Source organism: Aulostomus chinensis, chromosome 23 (genome assembly GCF_037954235.1).
Source record: "Aulostomus chinensis isolate RoL2024-O1b breed Wild chromosome 23, RoL_Achi_v1.0, whole genome shotgun sequence".
Taxonomy (NCBI): Eukaryota; Metazoa; Chordata; class Actinopteri; order Syngnathiformes; family Aulostomidae; genus Aulostomus; species Aulostomus chinensis.
Window position 1 is genome coordinate 8,605,182 of NC_141342.1, and position 14,516 is coordinate 8,619,697.

The following is a 14,516-nucleotide window of genomic DNA, read 5'->3' on the forward strand; positions in this document are numbered from 1 at the left end:
TCGCCCAAAGGCTGCTGGGATAGGCTCCAGCCCCCCTGCAACCCTTAACAGGATAAGTGGTAGAAAATGGATGGATGGGTGATAGAGGGCATCAGACTGCATGTGTCCTGTGTATCATACGTGTTAATCAATCACATGTATGACCACGGTGTGAGACAGCGAAAAGGAGAGCAGTCACAGGTGAGACATAATCACAAGAAAAAAAGCATTTTTAATTTGGGGTTTCAGCGCAATTAAAGTGTGAGTGAGAGTGACAACAACTGTTGAAAATAAAGTAGGTAAACTAAATGAATGAATGAAGTGGTGGACCAAAGCACCAACAAGCTTCCCTGGACACCAGTGATGCTTGCACTGGTCCTAACTGATGTGGCCCAGGTGGTTGGATACATCCCGATAGATCCAGTGATGTTCATTCTTTTATGTCCACCATCCATCACTGACCACCTGTTAGGGTGGCTGGAGTTTATCTCAACTGTCATTGGGCCAGAGGAAGTGTAGACTCTGGACCGGTCCTTTACAGGGCTTGCACATGTTGAGATGAACACCCATTCACATTCAGGCCAAGCAGATACAGAAATCCTGAAATGGCCTTACAATCGAGCTTCATGCTTGTGTCAAAGCTGAATCAAGATTGAACAGTTTTTCAATTTACGTAAAGAGCACGCACACTCAGTGGCACAATGGCATTAATTCAGTTGTGATATAAGAAATGTTGGAATTATTAGAAGTCAAACTGATAAGCTAGTGAGTTTTGGCAAGTTTTATACAAGCTTCATGCCTCCATACATAGAGACACTGAGGTTAAAGTGCCTGAAAGTGAAAATAATGTAGTGATCTTTACTCTGTTTGTTATATGATAATAAATGATAATGGCACATAATCCACTGGGTACGAGATGAACATTTTTTAATATATTAACTGTAATTGTACATATTGGCACTGATGCAAGACAGCAGCATTCATGACAGCAACATTTGGAAATTACTGTGGAAAATTTGTAGATAGAAAACTCCTAAGTGCAAACTGACTTTGAGTTAATTGGTTCATATTTATTTCTATTATTTAGTCCAAAAAAAAAAACCCTCATTAAAAGCCACTGAAACATCCAACAAAATGTAGCGTCATTAGTCTTTCCCCACATTAGCAGGCTCGTCCCACTGAACTCAAGTACAATACTGCTCAACTCCGGCTTTGCAGATGGCTCTCTCTGGAGTGACTGTCTCATCGCGACGCCTTCAATGAAAGTGTATTTACTGTGGAATAAGTCACACTTTGCTTGGAAGTCATTATGTCAAAGTCAAAATTTAAGCTGATTCGTTGGCGTTTTGATGTTTAGCCGCTGACGGAACAAATGGTTAAATTCGGTCCAACTTATGATGGTTGCATGCTGTGGATGGCAACGGTTGGGTACCGTTCATTTGGCACTGGCACTGGTCCTGGTACACAATGGTCGTCTTTTGGTACTTTAATTCTCTCTATGTTCAAAACCATGAATTAAAAAAAAAATGTTCAAGTTGAACTGCTAATAGTCAAACACCCCACACTCTGCTGATTCTTTAGGTGAGATGCATTTTTCCTTCACATCGCAAACATTTCAGAATGTACTGTATTTGGCTTTGTTTCGAAGTGTAGAGCAGTGCCCATTACACTGCACTTCAACGCCAAAGGAGTAAATCTCCAAGTTGTAATTTAGAGTTGTAAAACTGCTTTGAGTGGGAAAATGCAAACATGCTGAAACATGAACGGATCCAAAAAAATTACACTGCATAAATTGTTTTATATTTCTATGAAAAAAATGCCAAGGAAGTGAAAAACCAAATTTAAAAAGGTAAAATTTTTGTTTTGAGATAGATATATATTTTTTTTTGCAAGTTGTCAGTAAAGGTAACACAAACAAAAATGTTTCAATGGCCAGTCTTCCTGACTCCACACAAACATTAACAGGCATTCTTATCTCTCCTCAAGTCGTCCCGCCCACTGCAGATAACTCAACTGATTTTTTTGATATGAAGTCTATAAACAGTGCATAAATTCACAGTTACTGTCTTACACAAAGGTTTTATTGAAATGTGCTTAAACAGCATTCAAATATAATCTGTTACAAACTAATTTCCTTTGTTCTCCACACTTTGTGATGAGCAGTGTAGATTTTGCAGTTCAACACTATTTTACCGCATGCGTGTTTTGTAAAAAGATGTCACAGGGAGGTGCAATTGAATAATAAATAAACTTTATATTGGACATAAAATCAAGGCAAGGACAATTATATGACAGCTGAAATTCTTTTTACCACTTACATCCTTCTATCATCCAACACAAACGAGTAGAAAGAAGAATTTTAGAGGACTGTTAGAACAGATAAATTAATTCAACAAACCACACACACTGTGATTCAGCAATGAATTCAATGTATTTCAATTAATACTGTCTTATCTTGAGACCGTAGGGGGAGTAACATGATGACGCGGTGTGCTGATGAAGAGTTTCACATCAGATCGACTCCCACATGCAGGCTTGATGGGGGACATGGATGACTTCTTCCCAATGCGTTCCTTCATTGTAGATTTTGGCTTCAGCACGTGCCAAGCTCATGGACAGTGGAGATGTTCGACATTCAAAACGCCAACTGGGACAGACCTGATGAAGCAAACTGTTGTTGGAAACGACTAAAAAGGACACACCAGGACAGACAGTACGGCACAGTAGTCCAGGGTTTGTTGTCTTTCTTGAAATTCAGCTGTGTCTGTCGTGGTAATAAACATGGCGATGCGCGATGTCTACGCACAGACCACAGACTATAAGAGCCGTCAATAGAGAACACAAGACATCATCTGTTGGTTTGTGGACTTCCTTTTTAAAGTCTTGACAGTGGCGTTTGGCCATCACCATCTTGGCGAGAACTTACCCATTCATTTAAACTTCATCTAAATCTCAAAGAATCGTCAGGGCATGCCTCATTTGTCAAGATCAAGAGGAAACTTTTACGGAGTCGCAGTTTTTGGGCAATCCCCAGGTTGCTGCTTGGTCTCAGATGTAACCATGGGTGTCGCCAGCTCGATGAGCAAAAGCGAAATTAGAACTGTCGCTTACCCAGCCTGAGTTTGTCCTTGCTGGCCCAGGAGATGCTGTAATGCTGAAGAAGTTGTTGCAGCAGCTCCTTCTCATCAAGGAACTCCAGTCGTTCGATTCTACAAGTAATCAAAAGAAAATGGAAAACATTATCTTAAGAGAATGAAGTTCTACAGGGATGATGTATTTTTGAAGGCTAACCTGAAAGTTAGCATTATAAAGCATTCCCTTAAACAAAAGCCAACAGGATTTTTACTATGGATTCTGGATTACTGCAGAAAATATTTCCTGTTGCAAACAAAACTTTATGAGACGTTTTGTTCAGGAAGATAATCTTCACAATTTATAACTACAAGTACAAGGCTGATGTTTTTGCAATGAACCAACTATACCATATACATATAACACTGTGACTTCCACATTGTCAAGACTAGCTGTGCACGTCTTCGGTGTGATTCCATTTATAACATCTGCCGCAAACTTTGCAGTTTTGTTCAGCCATCTGTTAGCATTTAATGTTCACAACTTATTTCCAGGTTTTTTTTAGGACTCATTCTTGCACCACTCAGTGAAACTGTGAACTGTACCGAAGTGCAGGAGACCTACAACATCTATCTAATTATTTGTTTCCTCCAGATTAATGTACCAGTACTACCAAGGTAGAGAAGAGCACTACGACATGACAATTGTGGTGGGAATGTTTGAGGCAGATGAAGAAAACCCTGTCTCCATATGGTTTTTTTTTCTTCTTCGGGTATCTAACACATGAACTTTTGCAAATGCTCAGCAGCGTTAGCCCAGTACTACCTTGCCACATCATCTTGTGGAAGCATACTGTAGACGGTCATCATGTCCAGTGCATCAGCGTGCTCCCAGCCAGCCTTCAGAAACCGCTCCCTCTGCAACCACCACACACCCTGAACAATTAAATGCCTGCATATGCTAAAACAAAGAACTAAAAAAAAAAAAAGACCTAAAATTTAGGATACAAACGGTGACAGTTAAAAGTAGAATCTACAGCATCTCCTTTACAAAACAAAATCTCAACCTATACAAAACGAAATGGGGTTCAACCATCACCTGTGTGGTTGTGCCTGTGCGCGCAGAGCCACTGCTTTTAGTTTTGAGAGACATTTCTGTGTGGGGAGTGGGTTTGAGTGAGTGGGCGCATGCATTCACCGACAGCACACAGGGGAGGTCGGGCATGTATAAAACCCAGCAAGTAGATGAAATTAATTCTTGACAAAATGGTGGATGTGCACAGAAATACAGTCCTACTGAGGCAAAATGGCAAGCAGATAAAGCTTGTTTCAGAACAAGGTTGAATCTCACTTCGGCTTTCAGCCACTTTTTAACACTTAAGGTAAAGCTGGGGGAGAAGAGTGATGCATCGACAGCCTGCTTTCTGCTGAACACTTAATGCAGTTTACTTGTGCTAGCTGGCATTTAGCTTGACCTAGCTGGTGTTTAGTGTGTGTGAGCTGGCGGTTCACTTGTGAATGCAGGACTGGGTGGGGGTGTTCATGGTATCAGGGGTAGCGGGTATATGTTTCTGGTGCTGCTGAATCCGGGAAGAGGGACCCCATTCCAATGAATGTCACGTTTACGAGCCACAACAAGCTACAGTATCTACCCTTAAGGATCTTTAAGTTACACAAATACCTCGTCACTTACTAAAAGTAAACAAAGAGATGTTGTGGTGTTTCTAAGGTTACCTGAGAGTCCAGAGACTGGCAAGCCTCTACACCGGCCATGGTGCACTGGCGGCGCAGCAGGTTTTCGATCATGACCTGGCCAAAACGGTCACTCATGTTCACCTGGATACACAGAACATGTTGACCAAGTGAGGCCTTATTTTGTTTTGTTTTTTAGAAAAGAGAGATAAAAAACACAAACTTCAAGTGTGTGACTTCATGTTACTACAACTATTGTATCCTGCCACTCTGTCATGGAGGTTTGGTCCTGAGCAAAAATTGTACCCTCACAGCTGCCTGCTAAAGCTAAAAGAAGACAATGAGAGAACTGTGGATGGCAGATAAAAAAAGGAGCTGATAATCATTAACAAGCCAAGGTGCACTGCCAAGCTGAGCAATAATGTTCTTTTAGGTGCTGTACTATGAGCTAAAACACTGACAGTAAAAACTGTAGTTCTATCACAGATCTACCACACACCAACTATAAAAGGGAACAGTGATGGATGCCTTAAACACTTGAGTACTCCAAAGTCGTAGATAAAACTGGAAAATAAACACGACTTCTTCTGTGCCAGGATGATCTCATGTGTTCTGGTTACCTGTTCATAGTTGATAAACATGGCAGTGTGAAAAGTCTCTGCTGCCCAGTGAACTAGATTGAAGGACTGGGTGGGTGTCATGTAGACCAACACACACTCTGACAGCAGCAATGTGGGTACCCTGGAAGTCAGAGCAGCAAATGTAACTGCAATGGCAAAAAAAAAAATCTCCACTGGCATCAAAGCACACACTGTGACAGTCGGATTGTTTTCCTTAAACACAGAAACTGATGAGAAAAATGCTGATAAATAATACACGAGGATCTGACACCAACTGCTGTCAAGCTGTTCTCCCGCTATGATTCCCTCTAGGAGACTCTGAGGCCCGGTGGCCAAATTTCGCCTATACGAGATGTAAACGAATACAGATAAATTCACGAAGCCTTGATAACCCAAGAAACAATTGCAAATATTAAATATATAACACATAAGCTGTTTAAATTCAAATGTAACTGTTAATGCTGGGACAGAAAACCAAACGTTTCAATATTCTTCAACGTGAATGTATTTCATTTACTGTTCTATTCTCAAAGTTTGTTCTTTTACAATGTGTCTTACATCTCTGTGTGGCAAGGCTTAATACCCTTCTACGAATCACAACTGCATCTTTTAACAGTTTAACAAGATCATGAGACAATAAAGTACTTTGCATCTATGTCTACTGTCTTACAATGGAATAGCCTTTATTGCTATTGCACTGTAAAGGTACGATGAAATTGACTTGTCTTGTGTGACTCTGTATGACTGCATGTTGTGGTACTGATGATGCTCTGCTATTCCCTCTGCCTTTGCATGGCTTTGTCATGCTTGCTGTCTTAAGGTTTATGTCATAAAGACACACTCTGGGTGGAGTATCCTTTCAAAACAGACTTCACGTGTCGCAACTCACTGAAGCTCTACATATCCTGTTATCTACAGCTTCTCACAGCTGAAAGCCAGCAAACACAGATAAGTTTTAGTGTGCGGACTGCTAAAGAATGAAAACAAATACTACACCTGACAGAAAGCTGTAAAAATTATAATGACCTCACTTTGAACGACACTTTCTACTCTTCATTTATTACTCCACACTGACTTGAATGGAATGTTGTATTGGTAGGACATCACATACTCTGGGTTAAGCTGGAACCTCCTCAGTTTTTCATCCATGCTAGTGACGTCTCTGAGGTCTGCTCCAATGATACAGTACCGATCTGAGTCAAGGCTGTGGGCATCTACACCCACACACACACACACACCCACACCCACACACACACACACACACACACACACACACACACACTTGAGAGACCTTTCACGATTTTATGGAGAAAATTCAATTTATAGATTTGTCATGTAACATCCACCACAGTTTAATCTTTGCTTGTTACCTAGGAGTAAGGAGTCTGTTGAGTGGGTTTCAATGAGGGGTTTGGACAGGGGCGGCTTTGTCCTAGTCAAAGGAAATGACACCATTACAATGCAAAACCAAAACTGCCTCTAAAAATGTCTTTGAAAGCAGCACGCATTACATTCACATGTATTTAATAGAAGATGTGGAAAAACTACAAAGTATTACCAAGAGCTCATAGGATATATATGATAATGTTGGCTTATTCTCGTTCCTAGTTTCCATAATAATGTTTTCAAATTTAATGGACTGACACTCAAAAACAAGAAACTATGAGCTGCAACATAAAGTGAAGAAATAAAGTACGGGAATTATTCGTTTAGAGCTTTGCATGAAAGCTGTAACATAAAAACTGTTGTTTTTTTTCTTTGAACTGATCGCTCTGTCGCCCTCTGCAGGTCTCTACACACACTACTGCACACACAGACCTGGAGTGGCCTTAGGAAGGGAAAAAAAAAAGAGGGCATAGATATAAAACGGGTTAACGCAAACCTTGGCTAATAAGTAACCAAGATTTTCCCACACCTTTGAGTAAAGTTCTCATAACCATAGATTTTCTGAATCTGTTTACACATGAAAAACAATCTAAAAAAGAAAAAAACAAATCCATGTCAAAATCTGCTGTGGCCACAAGATATAAATAGCTCATACATATAAAATAACTACATAGAAGGACTAAATTATATCTTGTGGCCACAAATTCATGAACTACAGGAAAAAGTTAGATCTTGCTGCCTCAAAATATTTTTTTTTCTTTCACACCCTCCAAGGATGAATCCACTTATTCTTTCCCTGCTTTGAGCTACTTTACATGTATAAACTGTATATCAAAGGTTAAAATATAAATAAGATGTGAATAATGTACAATTTCACGAGGTAAGATAATGCAAATTAAGCCTTTCTAGCCTGCAGAAAGGGGATTCATGGCTAGTCATCAGGTACGACAGCAGATACAACATGAGCAAAATGGCTGTCTTACTTTATATTGTGTATTTTCCTGGCCACAACAGTTGGGAAGTCAACCTCAAAGAACTTCTTTGGCATGAGATTTTCATCCTGAAACATACACACACTAAATACTCAGGTGTATTTGATGCAACCGAGTTAAACACATACACACACACAAAAAAAACAATTCCTGAGAGAGATGCCAGGTCACAAACCTTTAGTCTCCAAAATGTGGTGTCCAGTCCGGCGCCCAGGTTGATCACTTGACAGTCGCACTCTGTTTTTCTTATGAACGCATCTAGAAGATGATTAACGCCTTGAACACGGCCATAGTAACCTGTCATGTAAGACAAGTGGCCCATAACACAAACTGATAACACACGTAGGCAAAGTAACATTTACAATGCTACCACTTCACAAGAAGTCTCCGCTTATAAAGGATCAAGAAATGGCTGTAAATGTCTTAATAACTGCATTGCAAACCCTTCATAAACATTTATTATCAGTTGTTAATGACTTTTAACCTAATTTCCCATACATCAGTGCAGGGCCAGGTGAAGGTATGCTACAACTAGGTTAGTAAGTATTTACAATGAAAGTAATAACACATTTACAACTATTTCTTAATCTTTGTCGGGAGACATTTACTGTAAAATTGCACCCTTTGAACGATACTTGTATCATTTTAGGCCTGCGGCTGCCAGAGTTTATAAAAAATATTCCCTACAAGATTAAAGGACCAATTTTTCTGTTATTCAATGACAGACTATCACTGCGGTTGACTAAACCCATAGTGACAGATGTGTTGACAGCTGGATATACAGGAAAGACTCTGAATCCTTCATTACATACCTCTGTTGATTTCAGGTGCCTTCCTCTCGCCTACCGACCTCACAAAATACTGGATGTAAGGGTCTTTCCAGTAGCCTTTACTGGTAGCAAACCTAGAAACCAAATTGGAAACTATGTTTGATATTATTCATTAAAGTAACCCACCTAAAATGTTGCAAGAGCTCTTGATCCCTCTAGGTTCCATGAATAAGCCAGTAAAAGAAAACAATATATTATAAAATCCACAAGGAAGGTGCCCCGCTCCGACCCATTGTCAGCAGCATAAACTCCGTGACGTACAACATCGCCAAACACGTCGCCACCATCTTAGCCCCCTTGGTAGGGAAAACCCCCCACCACGTCCAGAATTCCATGGACTTCGTGAACAAGGTTAGAGAACTCAAGCTGGACCCAGATGAGACCATGGTGTCCTACGATGTGACCTCCTTGTTCACCTGCGTCCCTACCGTGGAGGCTGTAGAAACAGTGAAGAAACGCCTACAGCTGGACAACACCCTCAGCAACAGGACCAACCTCAATCCGGACCAAATCTGCCAACTTCTGGACCTTTGCCTGATCACAACTTACTTCCAGTACAGAGGGAAGTTTTTCAGGCAAAAACACGGCTGTGCCATGGGTTCTCCCGTATCTCCTATCGTGGCCAACCTATACATGGAAGAGGTGGAACAGAGGGCCCTGACTTCCTTCAGTGGACCCTCCCCCACCCACTGGTTCCGATACGTTGATGACACCTGGGTGAAGATCAAGGTTCAGGAGGTACAACCGTTTACAGCACACATCAACTCGGTAGACGTCAACATCAAGTTCACCAGAGAGGATGTGAAAGACAACCATCTGCCCTTTTTGGACTGTGACGTCTACGTTCAAGAGGACAGGAGCCTGAGGGTGGATGTGTACAGGAAACCCACCCACACTGACCAATACTTGCTTTTTGACTCTCACCATCCTCTGGAGCACAAGTTAGGTGTCATCAGGACGCTGCAACACCGAGCAGAGACCATCCCCAACAGCGTCCAAGGCCGGAAAAAAGAACAGCAGCATCTGAAAAGAGCACTTAAAACTTGTGGCTTCCCAGACTGGACCTTTGTAAAATCCTCTTCCAGGTCCAGAAAGGAGGAGAGCTCCAGGAGGAGGGAAGATGAAGAAGGCAGGAGAAAAAACATAGTGATCCCCTATGTGGCAGGGGTTTCTGAGAAATTAAGGAGAATCTATAATAAGCACCGCATCCCTGTGTCTTTTAAACCAGACAACACTCTGAGACAAAGACTGGTTCACCCCAAAGATCCCACCCCTCACAGCCAGAAAAGCAATCTGGTATACGCTGTCAGATGCAGTGAGGCCTGCACGGATCTCTACATAGGGGAAACCAAACAGCCCCTCAACAAGCGCATGGCCCAACATAGAAGAGCCAACTCTGGAGGACAGGACTCAGCGGTTTTCCTCCACCTCAAGGAGGAAAGCCACTCCTTCCAGGACGACCATGTCCAAATCCTCGACAGAGAGGACAGATGGTTTGAAAGAGGAGTTAAAGAAGCCATCCACGTCAGGATAGAGAAACCATCTTTGAACAGAGGAGGTGGACTGCGACATTTCCTTTCACCTATTTACAACCAAGTCCTTTCAAAGCTTCCCCAAAGAGTTCAGCTGAAAGACCCATGTGGAACGGCTGATGCCAGCACAGCCCATTAGCATCTGAGTGGTCGGTGAAACCCCCTAACGACCACCCCTGAAACTCCCTGACACCGCACAACGACTGTCGTTTGGAGAGGCCAGGTGAGTCTCGGGAGGGTCGTTTCCACCACAATAGCACTGACCACTCCCACATAGGTTTATAAGCTGGAGCTTCCACACTCTTCACTAGAACTGAAGAAGCCTCTCGGATGAGAGGTGAAACGTCTTCAAGATAAACTTACGTCCAGTTGACCAGATTTTACTTCGCTTCGATCTACGATGACCTGGATGAATGAGAACCTACACAGACAATATATTATAGCATTGCACCTCTAAGTAATATCTGGTTACCTTTTGCATATGGTTGCATCGTCACATGTCGCCCTCACTGCTTCGTCGGCAGTATCAGTGTCTGTGAAGGGTTGTCGAGCTGCCATGAATTATCCTTATGTATGTTATTAACATTAAGACGGCACCTGATACATAATCACGTCCGATCGCTAAATTACAGTGGCTAGCTACAACAGTCTAACTGTCTGGTTCATTTTTGACAGTGATGATAGTTAAACAAAACGCGGAAGAGGAACAATAACACAGAATAAATCTGCGAACATAGCCAGCTACTTGTGCAAAGTGATGTTACTATGAGATGAGTTAAAACGAGCAGTACCCGACGACAGAATAGTATTTAACTAACACAAAATAGCTAGCTCGATGCTAACACGGAAAGGATTAGCGCAAACCGGACGCTATTTATAAATACTTCCGGTTAAACATTTTTTAAAATAAAATGAACCCGACACCGACAGACTTGTCATTTGTATGTGACATTTGTAATTTGACAAATTCAAGTACCGACAAGAAGAATTTAAAGCCCATTTTTCGAAATTAAATAGTTTATCTCTCCTGCATAATTACAATTTAGAATATTTTGAAAATTTGACCCGTGGTAAGTGCTTAGATAAATAAACTCACTGATGAAGTAGAAAAAAAAAAAAAAAAACGGAAAAAATAAATAAACCCATCTCTCATCATTTGTTGCACTGATTTGATTAACTTGCAGAATAACAAAAGGATATCAAAGAAGCTATAATGATAGAGTACAAGCCGTGAATCAAAATCTCATTAGGTGATTTTGAGAGAGGAAAGACAAATTAAGGCGCAAAATCTGGCGACAAAAGCATCAAGGTTCATGTACAACATGCAACCTAAAGCATTTGCATGCTGTGTCGAAATGAAACAAACAAATAACATTTCAATCCAAACATCATTAAGGTCCCATGTCACAGAGATTATCAATAAAAAAAAATTTATTGCTTCTGTGGAGCAAGGCTGAACTGCACAGAGAACATGATACAACACTGGAAACTTGCATGAAAATGAGAGCAACTTTCCCTACGTTTATAAAACGTCAGGAGCTTTATTAGAAAAATAATTGAGGAGTCACTGGGGGGAGAAACTATACAGCTGCAAAGCCTCCCCACACAGAAAAAAACCTATATGTAACATGTATGTTTTACATATATGTCCACAAATAGGTTTGACATATAGGTGACATAAAGTTTTGGCCAATTTCCTATAGTGTAGGTACCTATACTATAGGAAATCGGCCAAAACTTTATTATGTCAAACATATGTGTGGATATATATGTTGCATACATGTACATATGGCAAGGCAAGGCAAGGCAATTTTATTTGTAAGGCCCATTTTCCCCAACAGTTTGTCTCAAAGGGCTTCACATGGCATCATAACAACATCCTCTGCCCTCAGACCCTCACATCGACTGAGGAAAAACTCCATAGAAAACCCTTTTAACAGGGAAAAATCTGAGAAACCTCAGGGTGAGCAACAGAGGAGGATCCCTCACCCAGGACGGACAGACATATAGGTTACATTTAATGGAAATGGGCCAATTTTTGTTTAATTCACGTAAATGTCAAACCTATATGTGGACCTGTAGGACATACATAGATTCTTTCCCATGTGAAATTCACAATTTATACGCAATTTCCATATCGTTCATATATGATTACTGCCTTTTGAATTTGCAGATAAAAATATACACACAAGACTTAGTAATGTGAGAGAGGTTACCATAGTACGACATACAGAATACAAACAGAACTGGTCTATATCAGCTATTATTTGGCACATGGTATTGTTCCTTATTTGGCCCATATGGATATTAAGAAGCTATATAGGAACTCGATCTGATTGCTGTCATACCACTGAACAGGCATAATCCTTACACCTTCAATCAGGAGAACTATATGCCCTGTATTATGAGCATGTATGTGGATATAAACAAGATATATAGGACACATATGTGGCCTATATACGCAACGGAATTGAACATATAGGCAACCTATATGCGACATATATGTAGCCTATTTGGGACCTATATGTGGCATATATGCGCATACATGCACCATATAGGTTGCATACACACTCACTGGCCACTTTATTAGGTACACCTTGCTAGTACTGGGTTGGACCCCCTTTTGCCTTCAGAACTGCCTTAATCCTTCGTGGCATAGATTCAACAAGGTACTGGAAACATTCCTCAGAGAGTTTGGTCCATATTGACATGATAGCATCACACAGTTGCAGCAGATTTGTCAGCTGCACATCCATCATGCGAATCTCCCGTTCCACCACATCCCAAAGGTGCTCTATTGGATTGAGATCTGGTGTCTGTGGAGGCCATTTGAGTGCGGTGAACTCATTGTCACGATGCTCAATTGGTACTAAAGGGGAAAATATCCCCACACCATTACACCACCACCACCTGCCTGAACCGTTGATACAGGGCAGGATAGATCCATGCTTTCATGTTGCTGACGCCAAATTCTGACCCTACCATCCGAATGTCGCAGCAGAAATGGAGACTCATCAGTCCAGACAACGTTTTTCCAATCTTCTGTTGTCCAATTTTGGTGAGCCTGTGCGACTTGTAGCCTCAGTTTTCTGTTCTTAGCTGACAGGAGTGGCACCTGGCGTGGTCTTCTGCTGCTGTAGCCCATCTGCCTCAAGGTTCAACGTGTTGTGCGTTCAGAGATGCTCTTCTGCATACCTTGGTTGTAACGAGTGGTTATTTGAGTTACTGTTGCCTCTCCATCAGCTCGAACCAGTCTGGCCATTCTCCTCTGACCTCTGGCGTCAACAAGGCATTTTTGCCCACAGAACTGCCGCTCACTGGATATTTTCTCTTTTTCGGACCATTCTCTGTAAACCCTAGAGATGGTTGTGCGTGAAAATCCCAGTAGATCAGCAGTTTCTGAAATACTCAGACCAGCTCGTCTGGCACCAACAACCATGCCACGTTCAAAGTCACTTAAATCACCTTTCTTCCTTTTCTGATGCTCGGTTTGAACTGCAGCAGATCGTCTTGACCATGTCTACATGCCTAAATGCATTGAGTTGCTGCCACGTGATTGGCTGATTGGTAATTTGCGTGAACGAGCAGTTGGACAGGGGTGCCTAATAAAGTGGCCAGTGAGTGTTGTTGCATATTTGCAGCATATAGGTTCTTTCCATGTGGGTCTGGCAGAGAGCTGTATCATACCACAGCTCTAAATATCCAGCCTGACAAATGTATGGTGTTTCACTGAATTTAGTTACAGAGCAGTATGCATCAGGCTCATTGTGTCTATTAAAAAAAAACAAAAACGTAATGACAGTTCAAATTCAGTGACCAGATACATATTAATTCAAAGATGAAAGCTCACACACAAAAGACTCTGTGCAGATTTGACTTTAATGTCACAGAATTGTTGAAGAAAAAAAAAACACACACACAACATGTCCCTGCACTGGGAATTCATTACATTCTATCTTCTGCCAATCAACCTGAAAGCATCAGTCAGGAGCTCGTCTTCCAGAAGCACAATGGCACCTGAAGAAAGCATGACTGAGTAAGGCTCATTTTTAATGTCAGTCACTTGATTTGCATGGCATTAAGGTTCGGTGTGGACTAGTGCATTTTCCTTTCACATGTACAATAGGCTCTCTCAGTGGTTATCACATCTCAAGAAGGACATACCTTTACCGTTTCCAGTGCTTGTATAAATGAACTATTGTGTCTGCAGTCCTCACCTTTACAACAGGCACAAACTTTTAAACTTAAGCATAACAATGTTGACAGTTTTGCTGTAATACACCAAATACGGTCTGTATTCACTTTGGCAGACGGGGGGGGGGGGGGGGGGGTCATAAGACTACTTGCATTGTAGGGATTATGTCCAGTACTTTTAATTTAGTATGTTTCAAAGGAATATTGCAGCTTTTTATCC

General features: G+C 41.4%; 1 protein-coding gene across 2 annotated transcripts; it reads right to left on the minus strand.

Annotated features, from left to right (window-relative positions):
- Positions 1–2,042: 2,042 nt before the first annotated feature.
- Positions 2,043–10,968, minus strand: lcmt1 (leucine carboxyl methyltransferase 1). 2 transcript variants are annotated; one of them, XM_086195840.1, is made up of 11 exons: positions 10,575–10,968; positions 8,553–8,644; positions 7,916–7,998; positions 7,732–7,808; positions 6,733–6,794; positions 6,474–6,576; positions 5,363–5,483; positions 4,785–4,886; positions 3,877–3,968; positions 3,091–3,188; positions 2,043–2,637 (listed from the first exon to the last, which is right to left on the minus strand). In XM_086195840.1, exons 1-11 carry the CDS (start codon positions 10,658–10,660, stop codon positions 2,615–2,617), a joined length of 939 nt encoding a protein of 312 aa, XP_086051966.1. In that variant the 5' UTR covers positions 10,661–10,968; the 3' UTR covers positions 2,043–2,614. The 2 variants fall into 2 exon arrangements, with proteins under 2 accessions (XP_086051966.1, XP_086051965.1); XM_086195839.1 differs by having other exon boundaries at positions 7,916–8,037.
- Positions 10,969–14,516: the final 3,548 nt, after the last annotated feature.